We start from the raw sequence: 23902 nt of genomic DNA, 5'->3' as shown, positions 1-23902 counted from the left end.
TGCCCCCAACACTCACCTCCTTGTAACCCCAATATGTTTTTCCCAATAAAAGAAAAAAAATAGTCTATATTTCATTTTCAGGTGCTTCCGTTATTTCTAGTACTGCATTGGCTGTACCGTCTTTGTCTTGTGATGATTTTTAAAGTTCTTGTACCTCTATCTACTCTATCAATTCTTTCTTCCATCTTTTGCATTTTCTTCCATACCTGTTCAAGTTGCTTCTCACCAATATAGTTCTTCTGGACTGATGTACCTGGGGTACATTCTTGTTTCTTCCATCATTTGCATCCTCTTCTGTAGCTGTTTACATTAACTCCACATCAATATATTTCTTCTGGTTCTATCTGGGTTCTTCATAGGGTCTGTTTTTTTAAAGAAATGGGTTATTTTGGTTTGTTGGGGTTTTTTCCCATGATAACTGAGGCAGACTGCTGCTTTCTTGACATTATGTCTTTTCTTAGTAGATGTTGAGTCACTGTAACTATACTGTCACCAAGAGTATGGCAGTGTTTTGTAAAGGACCTGTATATTTGTTCCTCAGGTCAAACAGCAGTGATTTCCCACGAAGTACCTGAATGGAAAATCAGGAAGCCTTGGTGTTCCCTTCGAGAACTGGGTCTGCCACCTCACTTGAGCTCCAGCTGTCTCACTCTCTTCTGCTTGAGCTCTAGGGGTCCCACGTGGTCCAGCCAAACAGCAGTGACACCCACAATACCTGGTTAATAGCCATCGATGGCTGCTGCTAACACACTTCCTAATTTCTGCAGCACTGCATGCATTTATTGGCATACTGCAGTTGGGATTCTGTCAATTCCTGGAAGCTTGTTTTTCACCAATGCCTTCAGTGAAACTTGTTTCTTTCTTCATGATCACTGGTTCTTGATCATATACTACCTGTTAAGACGGTTGAATGTCAAGACAATTTTGGTACAGTGACTCTTAAGTATTTTTTCCACCTTCTTTTGATGCTTTCTACATCTTTATCAATGATGACAAAGCTTCTCACATACTTTGGGCATGTTGTTATTGCCTTTGAGTAGAACATGACTCATAGCGATCCTATGAACGAAAGGTCTGAACCCTTTTTATAACTATTGACACTTATCAAAGTTCATAGTTTCCAGAGGCAGGTTGTTTAGGAAGTGGATATGCATGTTCTTAAGAGAGGCTTTTTCAAGAGTGTTTATTGTGGTTCGGAGTAAGCTGGAATTGTTAACAACCTCAATCTCTTCTCCATCTAATATGGTGCTAATTATACCAAAATAAAATGATACCTAGCCCTGTGCCAGAAAAAAAAAAAAAAAAGAGAGAGGCTTTTTCTTGGAGAGGAACATCAGGAATGGAAAGGTAGAGGGTTGGCAAAAGACGTTAAGATTTTCAATGAAATGGACTGAGATGGTGATAGCTGCTATAGGTGTAAGTAAGTATGTCAGACACAGTGAGGATGGTACAGGATAGGACAGCGCTCAGATCTGTTCACAAGGTCTCTATGAGTCATACTCAATTTGACTCATCCTCAACCTAATGTCATCTTTACCTATAGAATATTTCATATCACAACTTAAGACTTTTCTTTAGTTCCTTGGCTTGAAAAATGCCAAGTGTGTTCTTCCCTTGTTTTCTGAACTCTGTGTCTTTCACATTATAATTTTGAGTCTATTTTCCCCCATTTAAAAAAATATTCTTCCTTTATATCACAATTTTCATATAATCAGCATACACATTGTTTCATCAATGTATTTTGTTTTATACAATCATTTCTGTACATTGTGTTTTTATAAAAATTATTTTGTACTCGTTTACCTTCAAAATTCATATACATTCTCACATCAGCTTTCCCATTTCCTTTACCCATACCTCCCTCCACCCATCAAACTGTATGACCCTATGATTAATCTTCCCCCACGCCCCACTCATCGTCACCACTCTGCTCCCACCCTCCTCCCCTTGGATCCTCATACACATTCTACAATAGCAGTCTTACACAGTATCTGTCCTTATGGGATTGAGATAGTTCATTCAGCATAATGCTCTCCAGTCCCTCCCAAGTTAGGTAGTGATTTACAAAATCAGTTTCTGGGTGCTGTATGGCATTCCATCGTGTGACTATACAATTTCTCAATCCATTTGATTGTGGTTGGACATTTGGGCCATTTCCATGTCCTTGCAATGGTAAGTAAAATGCTGCTATGAATACCAGTCTCCACTTGGGGCTTAATTCTAATTTTCTCAGGGTACATTCCAAGCAGTGGAATAGATGGATCATATTTAATTTGTGTTCAGCTTTTGGAAGAAATGCCAAACTGCCTTCCAGTGTCTATTTTATGTAATATTTCAATGCAACAATGGGGGTTTTCTAGCTCTGTCCCATTACTGTCTCCTGTATCTTGGACAGCTGTTGAAGTACCCCCAGTTCTATCACCTCTGGGCTCAGCAATCACCATTCACCAGTCGTCTTCTAGAAGAGGTAGGGAGATACAGAGTAAAGGGAGCAGGAAGGGAAAGCAAGATGGAGACTCAAACCTTAGCCGAGTGAAGGATACAATACAGCATCAGACCTCAGACTGGCCTGCGTGGCTACTGGTTTCATGAATTCTTGCAATCCTGCTAGTATAGGCACATTCACGAAAAAACTAGCATTTGCTAAAAACAATGTGTGAGGAGGTATTTGTTTTCTTAATATTCAACTGCATATCCACAAAAACATACCATGAACATTCTGTCCTATTTCAAATATCAATGTGTTTGAAACACAACTTGAACATAGATATTTATGTGTTCCAAGTCAACTTGGGACCCTAACAGTGATAAATTTGGAAACCCAAAATTCCACAGAGATGAAAAGCCTTGCCCCAACTCAACCTTCTGGTGTGCCAGGTCCTGGAGTCGTGAACCTCAAGCAGCCTCTGAATGACAGAGGCTCTCGGACTAGCCAGCATTCTCAGTCAGGTCTGCCATCACCGTGATAAACACTTCACAAATAATGAAATACTGAAGAGCTGAGTTTCACTGTCCTTGGTTGGGGTGAGTGCTCCTCAAGTTTACTACAATAATGACTATTTTGGATTTGTTCACATATCATCTGTTTTATTATTTAACTTTTTCCGTATCAGTTCACTTTGTAAAAACTGAGTATCTACTTCCGATTTAGTGGTAGAGAAATCATCTTGAAATTTATTTTAAAAATGTATTCATTAAAGCTAAATAAGTATTAAATTTACAGTATCTAAATACACCATCATAGTATTTCTGGAGGCATATTGTTGAGGAAGTGGATGCCACTCCTGCTTCCAAACTATGAACTCTGATAAATGTCAATAGTTGTAGAGCGGCTTCAGGCCTTTTGTTTACAGGATAGCTATAAGTCATGCTCAACTGAAAGGCAATCAACAACAACAACAAACACACCATCGGTGTTGGAGAAGATTACTGAACTTCCTAAAAGAACAGAGATGTCTTGGAGAATGTGCAGCCAGAGTATTCCTTGGTTGCCAAAGGAGAGAGAGGAAGACCCTCAACCAAGTGGACTGAGGCGGTGACTGTTGAAATGGGCTATTGTGTGTCAGAAAGTGTGAGGATGGCACAAGACAGGACAGGGTTCAGGTCTTTTGTTCATACGGTCTCTATGAGTCACACTCGACTTGATGGCACCTAACAACAACAGATGCACCATACATGCTACAAATGGTAAGGTGTACCACCCTTTAGGAAGCATAATCCAACTCCAAAGTCTCAAAGTAAAATGAGAGAAAAGTATCTTGAAATTGTCATTTATGCCTAAATAAATGCCAGGCTTTCAGTTGGGAGCTGAGTACTCAATCAGTGCTTTACCAGGACTCCTGAAAAGGACACTGGTAATTCTCTGATGATGCCAACACCCCCAGATCCACATCCATGTCCTCGGTCTACAGTTTGGAGCTCTGGTGGCGTCTGTAAGCATCTGAATTATAGCTCAAAGTGGCGACTCTGGTGGCTGGACTCTTAATGAGTAAGATGGGCACCCTCCTCCTGTGCAGTCTCCGGCCTCTGAAAGCCACTGGGGGTCAGCTGAGTTGGTTCTGATTCAACGGCAATGAGTTTTATTTTGACTGCTGGCATACATAATGCCGATGACCTCACTGTTCAAATGTGCACAGCAATCTCACAGAGGTTTAACTGGACCAATCAGCAACATCATGATTGACCAGGGATAAGGATTTCATTTCATATAGAGTCACAAACATCCAGGACAGCAGCCGTTCACAAGCCATAGGTAAAAAATTGCCATGTGACAATAGGTAAACCTGCTAAGTCATTAAGAAGCTAAATAGCAACGATGTCTGTCAGTTTAAAGAATAAAGATACACCTGATCCAAACTATGGTCTTTTCAATGGCTTTCTATCCATCTGAAAGTTGGACAATGAACAAGGAAGATGAAGGCAGAAACAATGCCTTTGAGTTGTGGTGTTGGAGAACAGTACTGAGTATCTCACAGACAACCAAAGAACAAACAAATCTGTCTTGGAGGAAGTGAACCACAGTGCTCCTCAGAGGCAAAGTGGTGACACTGTGTCTCTTATTCTTTGGGCATCTTGTCAGGAGGGGTCTGCTCTTGGGAAAAGACATCCTGCTGGGAAAGGTAGTGCATGAAGTAAACAGGAAAGTCTTGAGATGGATTGAGGTGGTGACTGTAACAACGAGGATGGTGCAGGCTGCGAGGGCAAGGGACAGGGTAAGGAGGGGGGCGGGGCGAGGAGGGGGGGCAGGGTGGACGCCCACCACTGCTTGTCGTCCTTCCTGTCGACGTTTGGGGGCTTTGTCAGCCTCGCCAGCCACCATGGAGGGGGCGGGGCGGGGCAAGGTTCCAGTCTGTGCTTCCAGGGTGGTCATGAGTCAGCCAACGGACAGAACTTAACAGCAGAGACATCCTCCATCCACTTGTCTGCTGTTCGTTGTTCTCCTCCTTCCACATCATACTAACAGATGGCTGTGGCACTGAACAAAATCAGTACTTAACAAACCCAATGTTCACAGAAAGCTGTGCATTCTAGCAATCTTTAAGTGACACATTTTCAGTTTCGTGTTTTCGTATGAGGGACCGGGGTCAGACATTTGGGGAACGCAGCAAGATTAGACAAGTATATAGCAGTCACTCCGCACATGTGCTCTCCATATCCCACCCACAGGGACGGGTTGGGGCCTTCAACAGCAGAACCAGAGATCTCAACATTTTATAAAGTAGCCTTTAATAAATGGATAAGCTATTTTAATAAAAAAGTTTACAGATGCTTTTGAGAGACAAGTATTAATCACTCTCCCCTATACACACACCCTGCCAGTCCCTCATCAGACTCAAAGAACATGAAACACCTCAAATAGGAAGGAACACGTTGTCAGGGGTGAGGGCGACCAGGAACTGACTCACTTCAGGACTTTCTTTCTTGTTCGCAATCCTTTAAGAGAAAAGAAACATAATCATTCATTACTATTTTACAAATCCAAAAACAGAGCAAAAATATAATTACTTCTATGTAGTCACTAACATCTGAAAGTCTCAGCTGGTCATGATAGTAGCAAAGGTGCATGCTGTTCACAAAGGTGTAACAGCTCCTTCCCTGGAAATCGGGGCGCTCTGCACTCTGTTCTAGCATCAGTGACTAGGGACTCCCAAAACGCCCTCCCTAAGTTTCGGCTGGTAAGTTTACAGCATCACCTCCAAATGTAAACAACTGTGATAAGATGAGCATTCGCTGCTCTGTGGAAAAGGCGAGAACACAGAGATTATGGGGAGCAGGCGATTTCACTGTAACGTTCTGGGACGTTCAGCCTGTCACCTCTGCAATGTCCTGGCGGGAGGGCACTGGGCTGTGCTGCTGGGAATCTAGTCATCTCAGTCAAGCAGTCATGAGACGCAGGGGGAGACGCAGGCGGAGGAGGCCGACAGTCCGAGATGGCTGGCCAGAAGACATGCTCTGCCTGGGTACAGGTGGTCTCCCATCCCCTGCAGGCTTTTCCTAATCACTGCCCCACTCGTCCAGGGGACCACGCTCTCCCACGGGACCACGCTCTCCCACCACTCAACACTTGGTCAGAAGGGCAAACAAGAGGCCTGGGGTGACTACCTACGTCTAGCTGGCAGGTGTGTCCATCCCCAGGCCAGCACAGATCGAGAGACCAGTGCGGACAGCACAGCAGCCACAGCCACCCAGTGAAGGCACGGCCCAGAGCGATTTTGCTGCTTTTGTACAAGGATAAAACCCATGCCCGTGAAAGTCCACTTCTGGTGAGTGGCTCTGACCCCCAGCAGCCCCCCAGGAAGTGGGCGATGGGCTCACAGGATCTCTGAGGTGATTCGTCTTCACAGAAGCAGGCTGCTTCCTCTTCCTGGTCCCATAGAACACTGGTGGGCTCACACTAGCAACCTAGCGCTGCCCTTACCAGTGCAGTGCTCAACCTACTCTGATGCTTGGAATCCACCATCTAACCAAAGACCTTCTCAAGGTTTCAGAATACAAGTCCACCTGCAGTTACTTCACTGGAAAATCACCTTCAACATGCATCAGGATTTCTCCCCCTCCAACTTCTAGTTTCTATTAAGGGGAGTTCTGATGGGGTCGACTGTAGGGTGTTGTGCGGCTTTATCAAAAGGCTGTGTCTCCAGTGGTTCAAGTCTACTCGCTGCTCCAAGGAAGACGGGCCCTCTCCTCCTGCTGCAGGTTACAGCCTAGGAAACCTGGCACAGGTCTCTCTCTGGGTTGGCTGTGGGTGTGAGTGCTGAGTTCCTATTCAGTTGGCATACTGTTCAAGTAAAGCAAACTTCAAACTTAATGAATATCCTTTCTTGTTCTGCTACTTAAAGTACACAGACTTTATTAAAGCCAGTTTAAACACCAGAGGTTTCTCTTCAATTCTGTGATACAGCCCTACATGATAGATTTCTTAGCTTCTGGTGTTTTGGGGGGTTTTCTCCACTTTAAGAATGCTGAAGTCTGGGGAGCTCTGGTGGCCTAGTGGCAAGAAGCTGCACTGCAATCCCATAGGTACAAGGTTCGAATCCACCAGATGCTCTGCTGGAGAAGGAGGAGCAATATCCTCCTGTACCAGTCAGATCTGATTTGACAGTACACGCACACAAAATAATAATAATTTAAAAAAAGAATGCTGAAGTCAATTTTACATGGAGAACAGAGATCATGGTAAGCGTGGGGCAGGCGGTGAACCTCAGAGCCTGTAAGCAGGGCTATCTCAGTGCCCCCACTTCTCCCTTTCAGTCATTCCTGCAGCTCCAGCCACAGCCCATGCGCCACCAGGCTAACCAGGACCATGGCTGCACCATATGATACTGCTGTCGTCCCTAATCTGGGTGACACTGTCACCACCATTGCAACACCATCACCACCTGGAGTCTGGATCATGTAATGTGAAGGTTTGGCTGCACATGCCAGTTCAGTATTTCCCCTAAAAATCAAAATTGATTGTTGCAGAAAAATGTCTACTTCTCTTCTTCTAAAATATAACCATTGTCTATAGAGGACTAAACTCACCCCTTTAAAAACCCAAAGCATTGCTGTTGCTGCCAAGTTGATTTTGATTCACAAAAAGGCTAATTGCAACATGAATAGATAGAAATTTAGTACCTGAAAATAAATTAGGCAAATTTGAGATTAGGCATCTTTGATTTTACAAGGACAATCCCAAGGGGGATACTACTTGTAGCACACTCGGACACACACTTCTCATCGGGTTTGCCTCTGTTGCTTCCACTGCGTGTGCCTCTCTCCAGCTCCCTTTTCCTAGGGATACTGTGCTGGTCACCCCTCAAAACACTTGTGTCCTGACCTGCCTGCAGTTACTCAAGAAGCCACTCCTTCCTGAAAGAACCATCTGGGCATGGGCTACAGTTCCGGGCACGCCGGAAATCACTCCAGCTAGTACTGGGTCCGTTTTGAAGACAAGAGGGGACAAAGCATACTTGCCATAAATATCATGACGACATTAACTAAATTTTAGTACTGCTCTGAAATACTGGCATGGTTTTGAAATGCCAGAATGTGCAGGGGATTTTTTAAAGGCTTATCATTTTGTAGGGAGAAAAATTACTTGCAGCAAATAACCAAATTTTCTCAATTGGTAAAAATTATGCCTTGCATAAAAATAAAAGGATTAGAGGCCTCTGTTCTTCTTGAAAACCCCCCGTCACCCCCTCTCTTTTCTTTGAGAAAACCTACACAATACACATTTTGAAAGCTTTCAGAATGTATTCTCACACAATGGACCCCCAACTATTCAAAATGAGTTTAGGTGTATCAAGAAAATTATACACATTTTTAAAATGGTCTAAATAGATATTAAAGGAAAGCTGCTCCCATTTTGCTAGGCACAGCATTCTGAAAGACCACACAGTGAGAAAAATCTCTTACCACATTGTAAACCATAAATTGTGTTTGAAAATAAAATTGTTAATGAAGAAAGTGCCATTTCTGAAGCTGCTGTTGAAGGTTACCATTCCTGGAGCATATTTATGACAGAGAATCTTAACACTGTGAGACATGGAACCCACAGAATTGTCTTTTCCATTTCTTTAAAAACAACAAACGCAATAACGTGTTTTCTCCTTTAAGGCACTTTAACAAACATAAGAACACATTTTCTTAAACGCTTAGTCGTCTTTTACTGTTGTAGTTGTTACATAGACAAATATTTTAACATCTTGGGTAATATTTCTCTCATGTATGAAGGTTTAGATGGTAAAATACCTTAACTAACCTAGTACTTTAGGGGAGAAATTAATTACAATGGGAGAGTGAGCAGCATTTAAGCCAAGCATACAGAGTTCACATGAATAAGAGAGGTCGAGTTAACGTTTATCATCTTATAAACAAACAAGTTTGGCTTATCTCCTTTAGAACAGCGATGGTGATTTCATCATCAACGACGGAGCAGTATGAAGGTTCTCTTTAATAAAATTAGGTTCGAAAAACATTTTCCAGAATCACAGCAGGATTTAAAATCCTTTATTATATGAACAAATGCCTCTATGCTCATTAAGCCATGCCAGGTGGTAAAGGCCCTCCAGGTGGTCAGGCAGGGTTCCTGTCCCCATGGCCAGGTGTTTCCAGGTGCCTTGGTTCTCTTTAGCCCTGAAGGCCTCAAAGTGAGTGAACAGGGCAGGCCTTTCCTAGCGCACCAGGGCCAGGGCTAACGTCGAAGGCACTTGCTTCTAACACAGGACGGGGACTCTGTCTGCTCCCTGTCACAGCCGGGGCTTCCAGCCTCTGGCTCCTCCTCAGAACTCCATACTTTCTAGGAACAGGACAAGACGGGGAGCAGGACGAATGGGCCAGCCTCCTGACCCCTCCGGAGAGCCGCGTGTTCTTGTCGGTAAATTCAGATGGACTCAGGGACATTCTATCCCCATACATAAAAGGAAGACATCATTAATGAAGTCAACGTCTGCCCAGCAGCGCGGACCATGTCACCCTCAAACGCATGACTGGCTGGACACAACAGACCCTATATTTTAACATTTCCCAAGTGAGTCTTTTCTACTAGACATCAAGAAACATTTCAGGGCCAACAAAGTAACAAACATACAGGGGGCAGGTAGGAGCTCTGGGCAGAAAAAGGGTGTTCTTTCTCAGGGTGAGTCCTTTTCCGAGCCCCTCCCAGGGGCCGACAGTCAGACACAGCCATGCTGGCCTCCCCCGTTGTCCCCTCTGGAACAAGCCACACAGGGGTGCTCCAGGCACAGCTTCACACTTTGCTACCAAAGGAAGCAGCACAAAGACCCCTCTTCCAAGAGCCGTGTAGGAGAACAATCAGGGGTTTCGGTTCTTGCCTCCCAGTGTACAGCGAGAGGGGCCAATTGCCTCTGAAGAACCCTCACAGATAAGGGAGCGTGGACGCCACCACTGACGATCAGCCCAGAGTAGAACCGGGGCGGTCATTTCAGGGCAGTGTCCTGGGCACACTTACTCAGCCCTGTGGGAACTAAGTAACGCAGCAGGGATTCCCGAGTGAACCCTGCACAGAGTTCCCAAGTATCACGCTTGGCATAGTCCTTGGGTGCGACCTCCAGTCAGCCCCTGCTCATGCGAAGGAATCAACTCGAGTCACAGGACAAAAGTGAGAAAGACAGTTTACTCACGGGCTGCCGGGGCCTCTGCCTTCCCTCCCGAGCATTCCAGATCTTCAACACTGCAGTCCAGGCTCTCTTCAACTCCTTTTTTCCGCTTCTTACATGAAAAAAGACAAAGAAGGTCAGCTGGTCAGTAAATGGAGTTACAAGCTTGACCAGTTATTAATGTGTGCGTGCACATGCGTGCATCAATAAACATGTGTAAGACACAGGAAGTGGGTGCCACTTCAGGATCAGGGCTCCCCAGGAGAGAGGAGGTGGTCTAGGTGGAAGGGAGGACCTTCACCTCCCAAGTGAGTCTGCCTGGCAGGTCCCTGGATTCTTCCAGCAAACTCCAGCTTCACAAGTGCTAACTGTCCACCATTAGAAGTCCCATCTGCACCACCGAGGCTGACAATCCTCAAAGCAAAACCCTGACCCAGTGCCATCGGGTCAGCTCCAACTCAGAGCAGCCCTCTTCCAGGTTTCTAAGCTGCTGACCTTTATGGGAGAGTCTGCCCATCTTCTCCCAGAGTGGCCAGTGGATCTGAACTGCCAACCTTTGGGTTAGCAGTCCAGCACTAAACACCCTACAGGGCTCCTTTCTCAAAGCACAGCACTTAGAAATTAATATCACAACATACCACATACCTCACTGCACATGAATGTGGGGCAAGGGGTGGGCTGAGGTGGGGAGAATGCATGACTTGACCATGTGGGACAAGAGATCAGTGGTCATATGACCTATCATCAGTGGTCAACTGGTTTCATGAATCAACACACAGCACACTGTGGGTCACTGAGCACACGGTTTACTATACACTTAAGGAAGAGACCATTAGCTGCACTGTGAAAGGACGCATCAGGCAGGACACCACATCACTGTCCAACACACACAGCACCTGACCATCTACAGCCAGGCTTTGTTCCTGTTTCATAAACTCTCCTATCTCATGGCTGAAGCATTAACGCCGAATTCTAACACGACCCATTCTTCCCAAATGGTAATTTCCCTTCACGTGTTACTTTCTGTCACTGCAATATTTCCTACATATTTTAGTCTAATATAAAAACTCTTTATGTTATGGTGAAAATCCTTACCATCCCCACATGCAGGTAGAGTTACAGAGGGCATCAGGAATAAGTAAAACGGTATTATGATGCTTCTGCTGTAACTTTATCCCACATTCTCAAACTTAAGTGCATTAAGATTCACAGTACCTGCCAGAAGCTTCCCTGGGTCACCTGAAGTAAATCTGTGTGTGAAAGATCACCAGATGTGTCCCTGAACTAGTGCTAGTAAGAATGAATGCCCTCTCCTGAGTGTCCCCAGCTTCAGGCCATTCAGGAGGCTGCTGAGGGTGGTGTCCAGGTGGACAGCACCACGCTGTCTATTAATGGGAGCAGTGGGAAGGCTGAGTTTGAAACAAGCCACGTCACCCTCATGACTCCACTCCAGTGGTCTGAGCTGTCATTTAATGTGGGCTGCAGTTAATCCCATGGTTCAAAAAGATCTCATGACTGCTATGGGAAAAGGGGATCTCAGCATTGCCCACTCTCTCCTGGAGAAAAGGTGGACACCCACAGAGACCACCGCTGCCTAAGGCCAGGAGAGCAAAAGCATCCCCTGGCAGACTTGGCCCTGAGGAGCGAGAAGGGCTGCGGTTCCATGTAAGTGAGGAGAGCAGGGCGAGCCCTTGCAGCTTTTCTTTCCGAAGTGCTGCTTCATGATTACCATCTAAGTCCTGCTGGGCTGAACAGATTGGCTGGATAATTACACACAATAACTGTGGTGGGCAGGTAACCCTCAGCTGGCACGGGGCAGCTCCCCCGTGAGGACGTCCATATGCAAACAGCACTGAGGGAGCGCATTATGTCCAGCGCTCCTGCCAGAGCACAGGCCTGATTAACGCCAACCAGGACTCCAAGGTTAGCGTGTCAGCAGATCTGTGATGCATTAGGCAGGAATAAACATAGACACTTGCACACGGAGAGAACGGAGGTGGGGTGCTCCGCACCGTATCGCCTGCTGTGCAGAGGGAAGGAGGGAGGACACTCTCAGGTTTGGGGACCAGCTCTGTAATGTCCTTTATAAAAGTAACCTCCATCAGTTCCTGGTGCATTCATCTTGTCTCTGAGCTTGTTCCCAGTCTCCACGCATCCCAAGAGTCTGCAGTCAGCCCTGCCAGCTCTGAGCCACACTGCAGGTGGGCCTCTCCAGCTCACTTTTCAGACAGCACTCCAGTGTGGACAGAAAGGGCCAGAGGCCTCCCTCCCGGTCAGCAGTCATACTCTGATGTCCTCACTGTATTCACCACTGACTAAGGGCCACGTACTCTGCAGGCAGCCTCTATCTTGCCTCGAAGCTTCGTCTGCGTTCTCTGGCCTCAGAGTACACATCTGCAGGTTCAGTCTCCCTCTAAGCAGAAAATGTCTTTAATTACGAAATGGACATGGTGTCCTCGGATGCTGATACCCAATACCAGCTCTCTCTGGGGTCTTACTCGTGTTTATAAAGGAAACTAGAACATTACACGGCACAGAGCATCAACAACTTGTTGAACTTTCCAGGAATCCAGCACTGTTCAAATGTCTTCCAAAAGGGCACTGGCGGAGACACTGTGCATTGCATTTCTCAAGTGCTCTCATATATGTGGCTAGATTGTAGTTGATTAGCTGCTTCTCACTTCCACTTTGGAGAGAGGAAGACAAATCTATGAGATGCACTGGATCGATAATTTACTAACAGTCTCAACACTGACTGGAGACCAGTTAGGCTAAAAACAGTCTTCCCGGAAAAGAATCAAAGACCTTCAGAGGCACAAACCCGAGACCACCTCATTGTTCCACATGCCTGCTCCACGTGCTCCCCTCCACACAGAAGCAGTAGGCCAGGGGCCGGGCTGGGCACCTCAACAGTGGCTGTTCAACTGCAAATAACATACACATCTTGACTATTGTTGTTACTAAGTGCTATCAAGTTGAGCACATCTCATAGCGACCCTATAAACAAAAAGACCTGTTCTAGAACTATCAACATTCCTCTACGATCATAGTTTCCAGGGGAATGTTGTTTAGGAAGTGGATGTCACTCCTGCTTCCAAACCTGTCTCAATCTGGGAGTCCCATCAAACACTGTCCACCCCTCTCCAAATTACTGAGGAGCAATGGTCAATTTGAGGACTAAGATGTGCCTGATGCAGGGCCATGTTTTTTAATCACTGGCTGTGTGCTGAGAGCTGGGAAATAACTAAGGGTGACAGAAGAAGAGTTGATGCCTTTGAATTGTGGTGTTGGAGAATAATCCCCAATATCCAATGGACTTCAAAAGGTATAAACTGATATGTCTTAGAGAAGGTAGCCAGAGAGATCCTTGGAGGCAAAGAAAATGAAACTTCATTTCACATCTTTGAGGATGTTGCTGGGAGAGGCTATTACTTGGAGAGCGACATCATGCTTGGGAAAGTGGAGGGACAGTGACGGAAAGGAAGAGCCTCAACCAGGAGGGTTGACAATCACTGCAACAATGATCTTGCGTGTATCAGAGATTGTGAGGATGGCACAGGATAAGACAGGGCTCAGATCCTTTGTCATACGGTTGTTATTAGTTGCACTCATCTCGATAATACCTATTTCTTCTGTGGGAGAACACCACGTAATCTCTTCTCATGCTATCTTCTGCCTCTAAAAATCTGCTGAATCATCAGACGAGTCAATTGGGACTTGATGATACACAATAATAAAAACTTATTTCTTAGGTAATTATTTTGTTTTCAAATCAAATATTGCTAAATTCTGTAGAAATAAATGGTTCTGAAGGATTACAATAATTAAACCTCAAAAAGTATTACTATATACAAGATAAATAAAATGGTTATCTTATTGTCATATAGGTAATCTCCCTGTCCAATTTAAAAATTATAGGTATCATCTATTTATCTTACTTTTACCTTTACAGACTAGTCTAAAACCATTGTGATATTAATCTGCTATAAATTATGATGAGCAAAAGGAAAAAGTTGCAAGTCTTTCTAAGAAACAGACCTGTAATTAGTATTCCACTGATATATATCATTATATATATATATACACAAGTTATGTTGCTTTCAATAAAATTATTTGAAAGGGAAAAAAAAAAACAAAAACACTGTTCACCACGGATAACCATTATGGCATCTGACACACCAGGAGCACAGTATTCAGCATCACAGCAACTCCGTTACCTCAGTACAGCAAACTGACAGACCAGTATTGTACCACTTAGAAGAATGTTCATTCCAAACATAATTAACTCAAGCCCACCTGCCTTTTAAATACAAGGCCCGTTCACAAGGTCCTGTTTGACTCTAAACAAGGTTTCCAGCCCATAGTTCACTGTTAGCTAAATCAGGCAAATCCAATCAGTTCACACACAATTGTGTACAGAACCTTAAAACCAACAGCCCAAGATTTTTAAGCATTTGATATTACAGAGAAAATCAGGAGGAAAAGTTCTAAGGCAAATACAGGAACTGTGCTCATCAGTTTATTTATTTCATTAAGGCCTCCAAAATCACCACACAATCCAAACACCCACAACGCCTGGGTTACCACTAGGCCCCTAACGTAGAAGAGACAGGTGTGCACAAGCCCTCAAAGGCCCCGGTCCAGGCCCTGCTCACACTCACCACCTCAGCTGCAGAGCAGGGCCAAGCAGAGCCACAAACCCAAGACCCGACCTGGGCAGAACAAGGCCAAGCCTGCTCCAATGAGCTTGCCTGTTGACTGGGAGTGCCGGGAAGACTGCAATGCCACTCTCTCCTCTTATTCCCACAGAAGTATGCTGCCTCCCTACGGGACTTTTCAGGAAGAAGCAGCAGACTCTAGTTGCTTGTGTAAGGCTTTCTTTCCATGGTCCTATGGGGCATTCTGGAGGAAGCAAGGCACGAGACTGTGGAACAGAGGCTGCAGTGAGAACACAGAGCACTATCAGTTCTCGCCACAGTAAGCCAGTCCATCTCCAGCACACCTGTGCTGAGCATCTGCGGCACGTCTGGTGCTCTGGGGCTCCTCCTCAGCCCGAGAAACCAGCAAACCGAGAAACCTGCAGCAGAGGAGCTTCAGATGTGGGGCATGCAGTGACAACACACACACTGCACTCCTCAAATGGTTGTCTTGGAGCATAATGTAATAGCAAAAAACAATAAGGAATCTGTGAAACACTGAATAACATGGATTAACCTAGAAGACACTGAGTCACAAAAGGACAAATGTCACAAAGAGCCATGTTAGTCACAAATGGACAAACTCTGTCTAAGACCACTATTTCAAAAGGCTAGCGAAAGCTCTCCATCTGGAAAGAATCTTTACTCTATGGTTGGCAGGGAAGGGAAGAGAAGGGGAGAGAGGAGTGAAAATCCATAAACACACAGCAGACACACATGGAGCAGGGAAGGGCAGTCTACACTGAGAGATGGTGTCTCTCAAGGGAACAAACAGACAGAGAGGGACCCAAGACACACATTCAGAGCAGATTTAAAGGCAGGCAGGCAGGCAGGGAGGGAGGACAAGCAGACCAAACAGGTGACAGGATGACACCATGACCACACAAGGCTGGCAGATGCTGTTCCTACATCCTTATTAGTCTATGCTGTAAAGAGTCAACAGAGGGCAATGCTTTGTAAGCTGCTTTATCACAAGCAAACACCCCGAAGGAACGAGCTGCTGGCTCCCAGGCCCCGAGACCACAGTTTCAGTGGATGTCAAGCTGAACTGCCACAACACCGTCCACAAAAAAAAGCCTCCACAAGCTACTGTGGTGAGTAGAATCTGGGGTTTTTTAAGCTTAGGAGCAGCTATCCAAGGCAGAACACTTAACTGTGTTCATATGAAACCTATGCCTAGACCAAGAAGCTGTTGTTGAAACAGAGCAAGGGAACGCCGCACGGCTCAAGTTTTTAAAAGGTAGGTATCAAGACTGTATCCACTTTCCACACCTACACAATCCATATGCTGAGAAAACCACTCAAAAAGTGGACTCATGGGGCCAGGATCAGAGGAAAACTCGACAATAACCTGCATTATGCAAATGATACAACCTGGCTTCAAGAAAGTGACGAGGACTTGAAGCACCTGCTGAAGAAGATCAAAGAACACAGCCTTCAATATGGATTATACCTCCATGTCAAGAAAACAAAAATTATCAGCAATGCACCAACAGGCAACATGTTTTGTTGTTGTTGATTGCCATCAAGTCAAGCACGACTCATAGCGACCCTACGAACAAAAGACCTGAAGCCTTTCTGTAACTACCGTCATTTACCAAAGTTCAGTTTCCAGAGGCATATTGTTTAGAAAGTGGATGCCACTCCTGCTTCCAAACCTGTCTTAAAATGGGAGCTCCACCAAACACTGTCCTCTATGGGTAACTGTTACGGCATTTAACACCCCAATGGCACAAGGTTCAGCATCACACCAACCCCAGGATATCTCTTTACAGCATACTAACAGAAGAGTGCTGTACTACTTAGAAGAATGTTCTCCAAAACATAGTAATAACCAACTTTTAAATGCAAAAGCTCTCCCTGAGGTCTCACTGACTTTAAACAAGAGGGTTAAACACCAACCAATATAGTATGTTGTTATGTGCCATTGAGTTGCTGCGATGTATAGCAGCTCTGAACCCTTCCCTGTCCTGAGCCAGTCTCACTAATTCCGATACACGAATTTCCACTGCCCCAGATACCGCATCAATCGATCTCATCCGGGGTCGTTCTCTCTTGCGCTGTCCCTCCACCCTTCTGAGCATGATGTCCTTCTCTAAGGACCAATCTCTCCTAGCCATGTGTCCAAAATATGTGAGGCAGAGCTTCAATATCCTAGCCTCAAAGGAGAGACTTTGTTTCACCCTCTTCTCCCAGACAGACCTATTTGTTTTCTTGGCAGTCCATGGTATGTTCAAGACTCTTCTCCAGCACCACAACTCAAAGGCATATTCTTCTGTCATCCTTAGTCACTGCCCAGCTCTCTGATGCGTAGCAAGTAACTGTGAAGACCATGGCCTGAATTAGGCGCACTTTAGTATCTAGACTGATATCGTTGCATTTCAGTACTCTGGAAAGGTCCCTTACAGCAGACTTACCTAATGCAATTCATCTTTTGATTTCCTGAGTGCTGACTATAGAGCCAAGCAAGCTAAAATTGTTAACCTCAATCTCTTCTCCTTCTACCATTGTACTACTGTGCTACCAATCGGCCCAGTGGTGAGAATTTTTGTTTTCTTGATGTTGAGCTTCAATCCATATTGAAGACTACAGTCCTTGAACTTCTGCAGCAAGCACTTCAGGCCTTCTTTAGTTTCAACAAGCAAAGTTGTGTCATCTGCATAACGTAGGTTGTTAATGAGTCTCCCTCCAATCCTGATGCCACATTCCTCCTCATAAAGCCCTGCTTTCTAAATTATCTGTTCTGCATATATATTGAAAAGGTATGCAGACAAGATGTATCCCTCTGATGCACTCCTTTCCTGATTTTGAATCATGCAGTGTTGCCCTGCTCTGTTCTGAAGACTGCTTTCTGGTCCAAGTATAGGTTTCACATAAGCACAACAAGTGTTCTGGGATTCCCATTCTCCTCAAGGTTAGCCACAATTGGTTGGGATCCACATAGTCAATGAAACCCAGACAAGACATTCCGCTGGTACTCTGCTTTCTGCCAAGACCCGTCTGACACTGGCAATAATGTCTCTAGTGTCATTACATCTTCTAAACCCAGCTTCTACTTCTAGTAGTTCTCTGTCAATGTACTGTTCCAGTGGTATCTAGATAATTTTAAGCAGGATTTTGCTAATGTGATATTGTTAACTTTTTTTGGAATGGGAATAAATATGGATTTCTTCCAGTCAGTCAGCCAATCCTCCAGATTTCTTGGCACAACTTGATGAGCAGATCCAGGACAGCAACTGTTTGCTCAAATATGTCAACTGGTATTTCATCAATTCCTGGGGCGTTATTTTTTACCAAGTCCTTCAGAGCAGCCTAAACTTCCTCCTTCATCACTATTGCCTCTTGATCATATGTTGTTTCTTAAACTTCTGTGTCAGCAACTTCTCTCTGGTACAATGACTCTGTATAAGTACATCTTCTTTTAATGCTTCCTGAATCATTCTATATTCTGCCCATAGCATCCTTAAGCATTGCAACTCGCTACTTGCTTTAGTTCTTTCAGCTTAAGAAATATCGAGTTCGGCCTTTTTGATTTTCGGACTCCAGCTCCTTGCACATGTCAATGTAACACTTTGCCTTGTCTGCCCGAGTTGCTCTTTGAAACCTTCTATTCAGCTCCTTAACTTCTTGGTTTCTTTCCTTTGCATTGGCTTCTCAGCACTCTAGTGCAATATTCAGTCTATTCTGACACACACTTTGGTCTTCTTCCTTCTTTGTAATGACCTCTGCATTCTTCATGAACTATTTTTTAGTTTTAAAAATATTTTATTGGTTTTGATATAATTTTTATATTCTATTTCATTCATATACACTGTACGAACAATAGTCTTCATATCTTCTCACAGCTCACCTCGATCATTAGTGTTCAAAGCCTCAAAGCTTTTCCGCAGTTGGTTTTGAAATTCAAGGGGGATAGATTCCAGGTCAAATTTTTATTCCTGTGGATATGATTTAACCTTCTTTAGCTTTAATTTGAACTTGTATATGAGTAGTTGGTGGTCTGTTCCACAATCATCACCTGGCCTAGCTTACACTGCTGAAACTGAACTTCTCCAACAATTCCTTCCACAGAAGAAATCAATCTGATTCCCATGAATATCAACAGGTGAAATTCTTGTGTATAGTCTACGTTTATGTTTCTTATAAAAGGTATTTGCTATGAGTAAATCACTGATTGTGCAGAATTGTATCATTCTATCACCAGCCTTATATTCATCTTATATATCACCTTATATATTATATTACTTATATCACTTATATATCACCTTAAGTATTGCAACTTGAAGTGTGAATTTGTTCTTTAGCTTAGGAAATGCTGAGTGAGTTTATCTTTTTTTATTTTCCAATTGCAGCGCTTTGCACATTTCATTATAATACACTGCTTTGTCTTCCTGTACTGCCCTTTGAAATCTCCTGTTCAGCTCCTTAATGTCTTGATTTCTTCCCTTTGCTTTAGCTTCTAAGTGCTCTAGTGCAACATTCAGAGTCTCTTGACATCTACCTCAGCCTTTTGTCTCTGTAATGACCTTCTGCATTCTTCGTGATGACAGTCTTGATATCCTCTCACACCTCATCTGGTCTTCGTATGTAAGTGTTCAAGGCATCACATATGTTCTGCAGATAGTTTTTAAATTCAGGTGGGATAGACTCAAGGTAAAATTTTGGTTCTTGTGGGTCTGATTTGACCTTCTTTAGCTTTAGTCTTAACTTGCATATGAGTATTCAATGGTCACAACATAACCTTATTTGCTGAAATTGGGGAGGACCTGAAGTGTTCGCTGAAGAAAGTCAAGGATGATAGTCTCCAATACGCATTGAAGCTCAACATCAAGAAGACAAAGATTCTCACCACTGGGCTAATTGTCAGCACCATGACAGATGGAGAAGAGATTGAGATCGTTAATAATTTTAGCTTGCACAGCTCCGCAAACACTACTCTTGGCACCAGCAGTTAGGAAATCAAAAGATGACTTACACTGAGGAAAGCTGTGGTCAGGGATCTCTCCAGAGTACTGAGAAGCAAAGATGTCAGTCTAGATACTAAGATGTGCTTTATTCAGACTATGATCTCTGCAATTATTTGCTATGTATCAGAGAGCTGGACAGTGACTAAGGATGGCAGAAAAAGAATCAGTGCCTTTGAGATGTGATGTTGCAGAAGACTACTCAACATTCCATTGATTATCAAAAGAACAATTATGTCTTGGGGAAGCTGAAGCCAAGTTTCTCCTTGGAAGCTAAGATTTTGATTCTCCATCTCACCTATTTTGCACACATGGCCCAGTCCTTGGAGAAGGACATCATGCTTGGAAGGGTAGAGACAGCACAGGAGAGGAAGACCCCAGATGAGATGGATTGAAAGAGTAACTCGGCTAATGAGGTGGGTGTGTCAGAGTCAGTGAGACTGACTCAGGTAGGGAAGGCTTCAGAGATGTTATAGGTTCGCTATGAGCTTGCAGGTGTCTCAATGGCACATAACAACATCCATGAGCAGAGATCATTTTTCCATTCATTTAGGGTTTTGTTTCTTTAAGAAGTGTTCTGTAATTGTCTTCGTAATGGTCTTTTGTATCTCTAGTTGGGTTTTTTCCGAAGGATCACAACTGTGGCTGGCTAACATAAATGGCTGATACTAAGTTTCTCCAACAATTTCTTCAACGTATTCCACAAACGATTCCTATGCAGGCATCAAGTGAGACCCATGTGTAAAGTAGCTTCTATCTTTTAAGAAAGGTATCTGCAGTGAACAAATCATTGTAAATACAAATTCAATCATTCTATTTTCAGCTTGATTTCTATCAACAACCCTGTATTTTCCAACTACTGTTCCTTCTTCACTGTTTCTTCCTTTTGCATTCCAGTCACCAATTACCATTAACACACCCTGACTGCATGTTTGGTCAATTTCAGACTGCGAGATTTGGTAAATTCTCAATTTCTTTCTCTTTGGCTCTAGATGTAGGAGCATATACTTGAAAAATAGCCACGTTAACGGGTCTTCCTTGTACGCATAAGCATATTATCTTAACACTTACAACACTGTATTGTGAACAGAGCACTGTATAGTTTGGAACTGGGAAGGCAGTGCACCAGGGTTGTATTCTCTCTATATCTACTTAATCTATATGCTGAGCAAATCATCTGTGGAGCTGTACTCTATGAGGTAGAATGTGGCATCAGGATTGGAAGGAGACTTATCAATAACCTGTGTTATACAGATGCCACAACCTTGCTTGCTGAAAATGAGGAGGACTTGAAGCACTTGTTGCAGAAGATCAAGGAAACCTTCAGTATGGACTGCATCTCAATGTCAGGAAAACAATGATTCTTGTCACAGGACTGATAGGTAGCATCATGACAGATGGAGAGAAGATTAAAATTGTCAACAGTTTCATCTTGCTTGGATCCACAATTAACACCCTTGATACTAGCAGTCAGGAAATAAGGAGACACATTGCACTGGGAAAATCTGCAGTAGGGACCTCTCCACATTACTGCATATTGATAGCATACTAGTTATGCATCTGAGTGCTGGACAAGGAATATAAGGATGACAGAAAAAGAACTGATGCCTTTGAGCTGTGGTGTTAGAGAAGAGCAATGAACATCCCATGGTCAGCCCAGAGAACGAACAGGTATGTCCTGACGAGGGTGCAGCCAGAATGCTCTTTGGAGCCAGAATGATAAGACTTCGCCTCACATACTCTGGGCATGCTGCTAGCAGGGACTATTCCTTGGAGAGGAGCATGATGCTGGAAAGGCTGGAGGGTCTGTAAAGAGGAGGAAGACCCTCAACCAGGTGGAATGACACAGTGACTGCTGGCAATGGGCTCTTGTGTATCAGGACGCGTGTGAATGGAGGAGAATAGAACAGGGTTCAGATATTTTTGTTCATAGAGTCATTGTGAGTGGTGCACAATCCAACACCACCTAACAACAACTGTAAATGGTATTGCTTTCTTATCTTCCTTCTCAGTGGTTTTTTTGGTTGCTGTTATTGCAGAGGAATCCCACTTTTTCTTTTATATATTCATCTTATATCCTGCCACTCACTAAATTTGTCTACTAGCTCTAACAGTAATTTCTGATGAGTCTTGAGGTTTTCTGTGTATACTATCATATCATCTACATATAGCAACAGTTTAACCACCTATCTGCCAATCTGGATGCTGCTTTCTTCCTTCTCTTGCCATATGCCCTTGGAAGTACTTCCAAAACAATATTCAATAAGAGTGTTGACAGGGGGGATCCTTCTCTGGTGCCTGTTCATAAGGAGAATGCTTTTAGTCTTTATTGAGAACAATATTGGTTCTTGGTTTTGCATAGATGCTGTTCACAGTATTGAGCAAATTCCCTTCTATTCCTATTTTGCAGAATGTTTTAATCAGGAAGGGGTGTTAGATTTTGTCAAAGGTCTTTTCCACATCATTTGTGGTTCTTATTATTTGCTTTGTTAATGTGATGAACTATGCTGACTGATTGATGTTGTTGATGAAGATTATCTGGACGGTCAACAGACACATAAAGAAATGTTCAAAAGTACTGGCAATAACTGAGATGCAAATCAAAACCACAGCGCGATAACCATCTCACCCCAGCAGCAGAGGCAAAATTTAACAGGATAGCAAGTAATAAATATTAGAGAGGTTGTAGAGAGACAGGAACTCTCATAAACCATTAGTGGGACTGTAAAATGGTACAATCACTCTATAAGGAGTTTGGTATTTCCTCAAAAAGCTGAATACAGAAATTCCTTAATACCACTGCTAGGAATATGCACCAAGAAAATTAGAACTGAGACACAAATGGAGGTTTGTACATCAATGTTCATAGCAGGATTATTTACCATTGCAAGAATGGGGAAACGGCCCAAATGTCCAACCACAATTGAATAGGTTAAGAAATTGTGATAGTCACACAGTGAAATACTATACAGTACTCGGGAGTAACAATTTTGAAAATTACTACATAACTTGGCAGAGACTGGAGAGCATTATTGCTGAGTGAACCAACTCAATCGTGTAAGGACAAATACCGTGTAAGATCATTATTGTAAAAATAGGGTAACTACTGAAATGTGTATGGGGATCCAAGGGGGTAAGAGGTGGGAGTAGAAGGATAAGGAAGGACAGGGGGAAAATCACAAGATCCCACAGTATGGTGGGTGAAAAGAAAGGGAAAAGGAAATGGAAAAGATCCAGTGGGGATCTGGAAAGAGGGGTAAAGGTGGGCTCTCAAACACTCATAGTCCCCCCCACACATCCACACTCCTATATACATACACACACATCCCATACATATACTCATGCACCTAATCTACATACGCTATATACACACAGAGCTAAGCTTACTGTAGTGAAAGTCAGAATGCCCAGGATAAGGGCAGTAGATAGTAAACACCGTTGAAACCAGGAAAAAGGGTAGTAATTTTTAAAAATCCGAGATACAAATATGAGCAACACTGGGTACTGGGAGATAACAGAAAAGTGTCTAAGAATGCTCAGGTCTCTGTATTCAAATGAGTAGTGAACAAATATTTAAGAGCAAACATCTTTGAATATTCAAGGATTTAAAGTCTATCACTAATAATCCCTCCTTGAGATAATTACTTGATATACTCTAAAATGTTGTTGTTGATTGCCTTTGAGTCAAGCACGACTCATAGCGACCGTATGAACAAAAGGCCTGAAGCCCCTCTACAATTATCGTCATTTATCAAAGTTTGTAGAGTGTCTGGAGGCACGTTGTTTAGGAAGTGGATAGGAATAAAAAAAAAAGCACCTGCTGGGGGAGTGAGGAGTGGGTAGCGAAGGACCTGGTAAGGCTTATGATTAACTAAACAACTGCCACTGTCATCATAAAAACAAGACATGGGAGGTTGTCTACAGGCAGCTAAGTGCTCCTGTGAAAACACGCGAGCTTTACCCTCGTCCTGGGCAGGGTCATCTGTACAGGTGCACACAGGGCACACTCAGCCACCAGACAACAGCCACAGGAACGTCAGAAAAGACGCGACGGCACAAGGCTCGTGCTGAGCAGCACAGTGCCACTGGAAGCCGTGTCCTCGTCCTCTGCCTGTGTCCACGTCCTCTGCCTGTGTCC

General features: G+C 43.8%; 1 protein-coding gene across 1 annotated transcript in view; it reads right to left on the bottom strand.

Moving 5' to 3' along the window:
- Positions 1-18421: 18421 nt before the first annotated feature.
- VRK1 (vaccinia related kinase 1) overlaps positions 18422-23902 on the bottom strand; it is a gene marked incomplete at its 3' end in the record, with an annotated part of 45483 nt that continues 40002 nt past the window's right edge. Inside the window, exon 11 of the mRNA XM_006879059.1 lies at positions 18422-18439. Within this exon, the coding sequence (XP_006879121.1) occupies positions 18422-18439 (18 nt within the window). The remainder of the gene's footprint in view (positions 18440-23902) is intronic.

This window comes from Elephantulus edwardii, unplaced genomic scaffold (assembly GCF_000299155.1).
Source record: "Elephantulus edwardii isolate Elephantulus edwardi_28Jun2011 unplaced genomic scaffold, EleEdw1.0 scaffold00002, whole genome shotgun sequence".
Lineage (NCBI taxonomy): Eukaryota > Metazoa > Chordata > Mammalia > Macroscelidea > Macroscelididae > Elephantulus > Elephantulus edwardii.
This window is presented reverse-complemented; position numbering and strand designations above follow the sequence as displayed.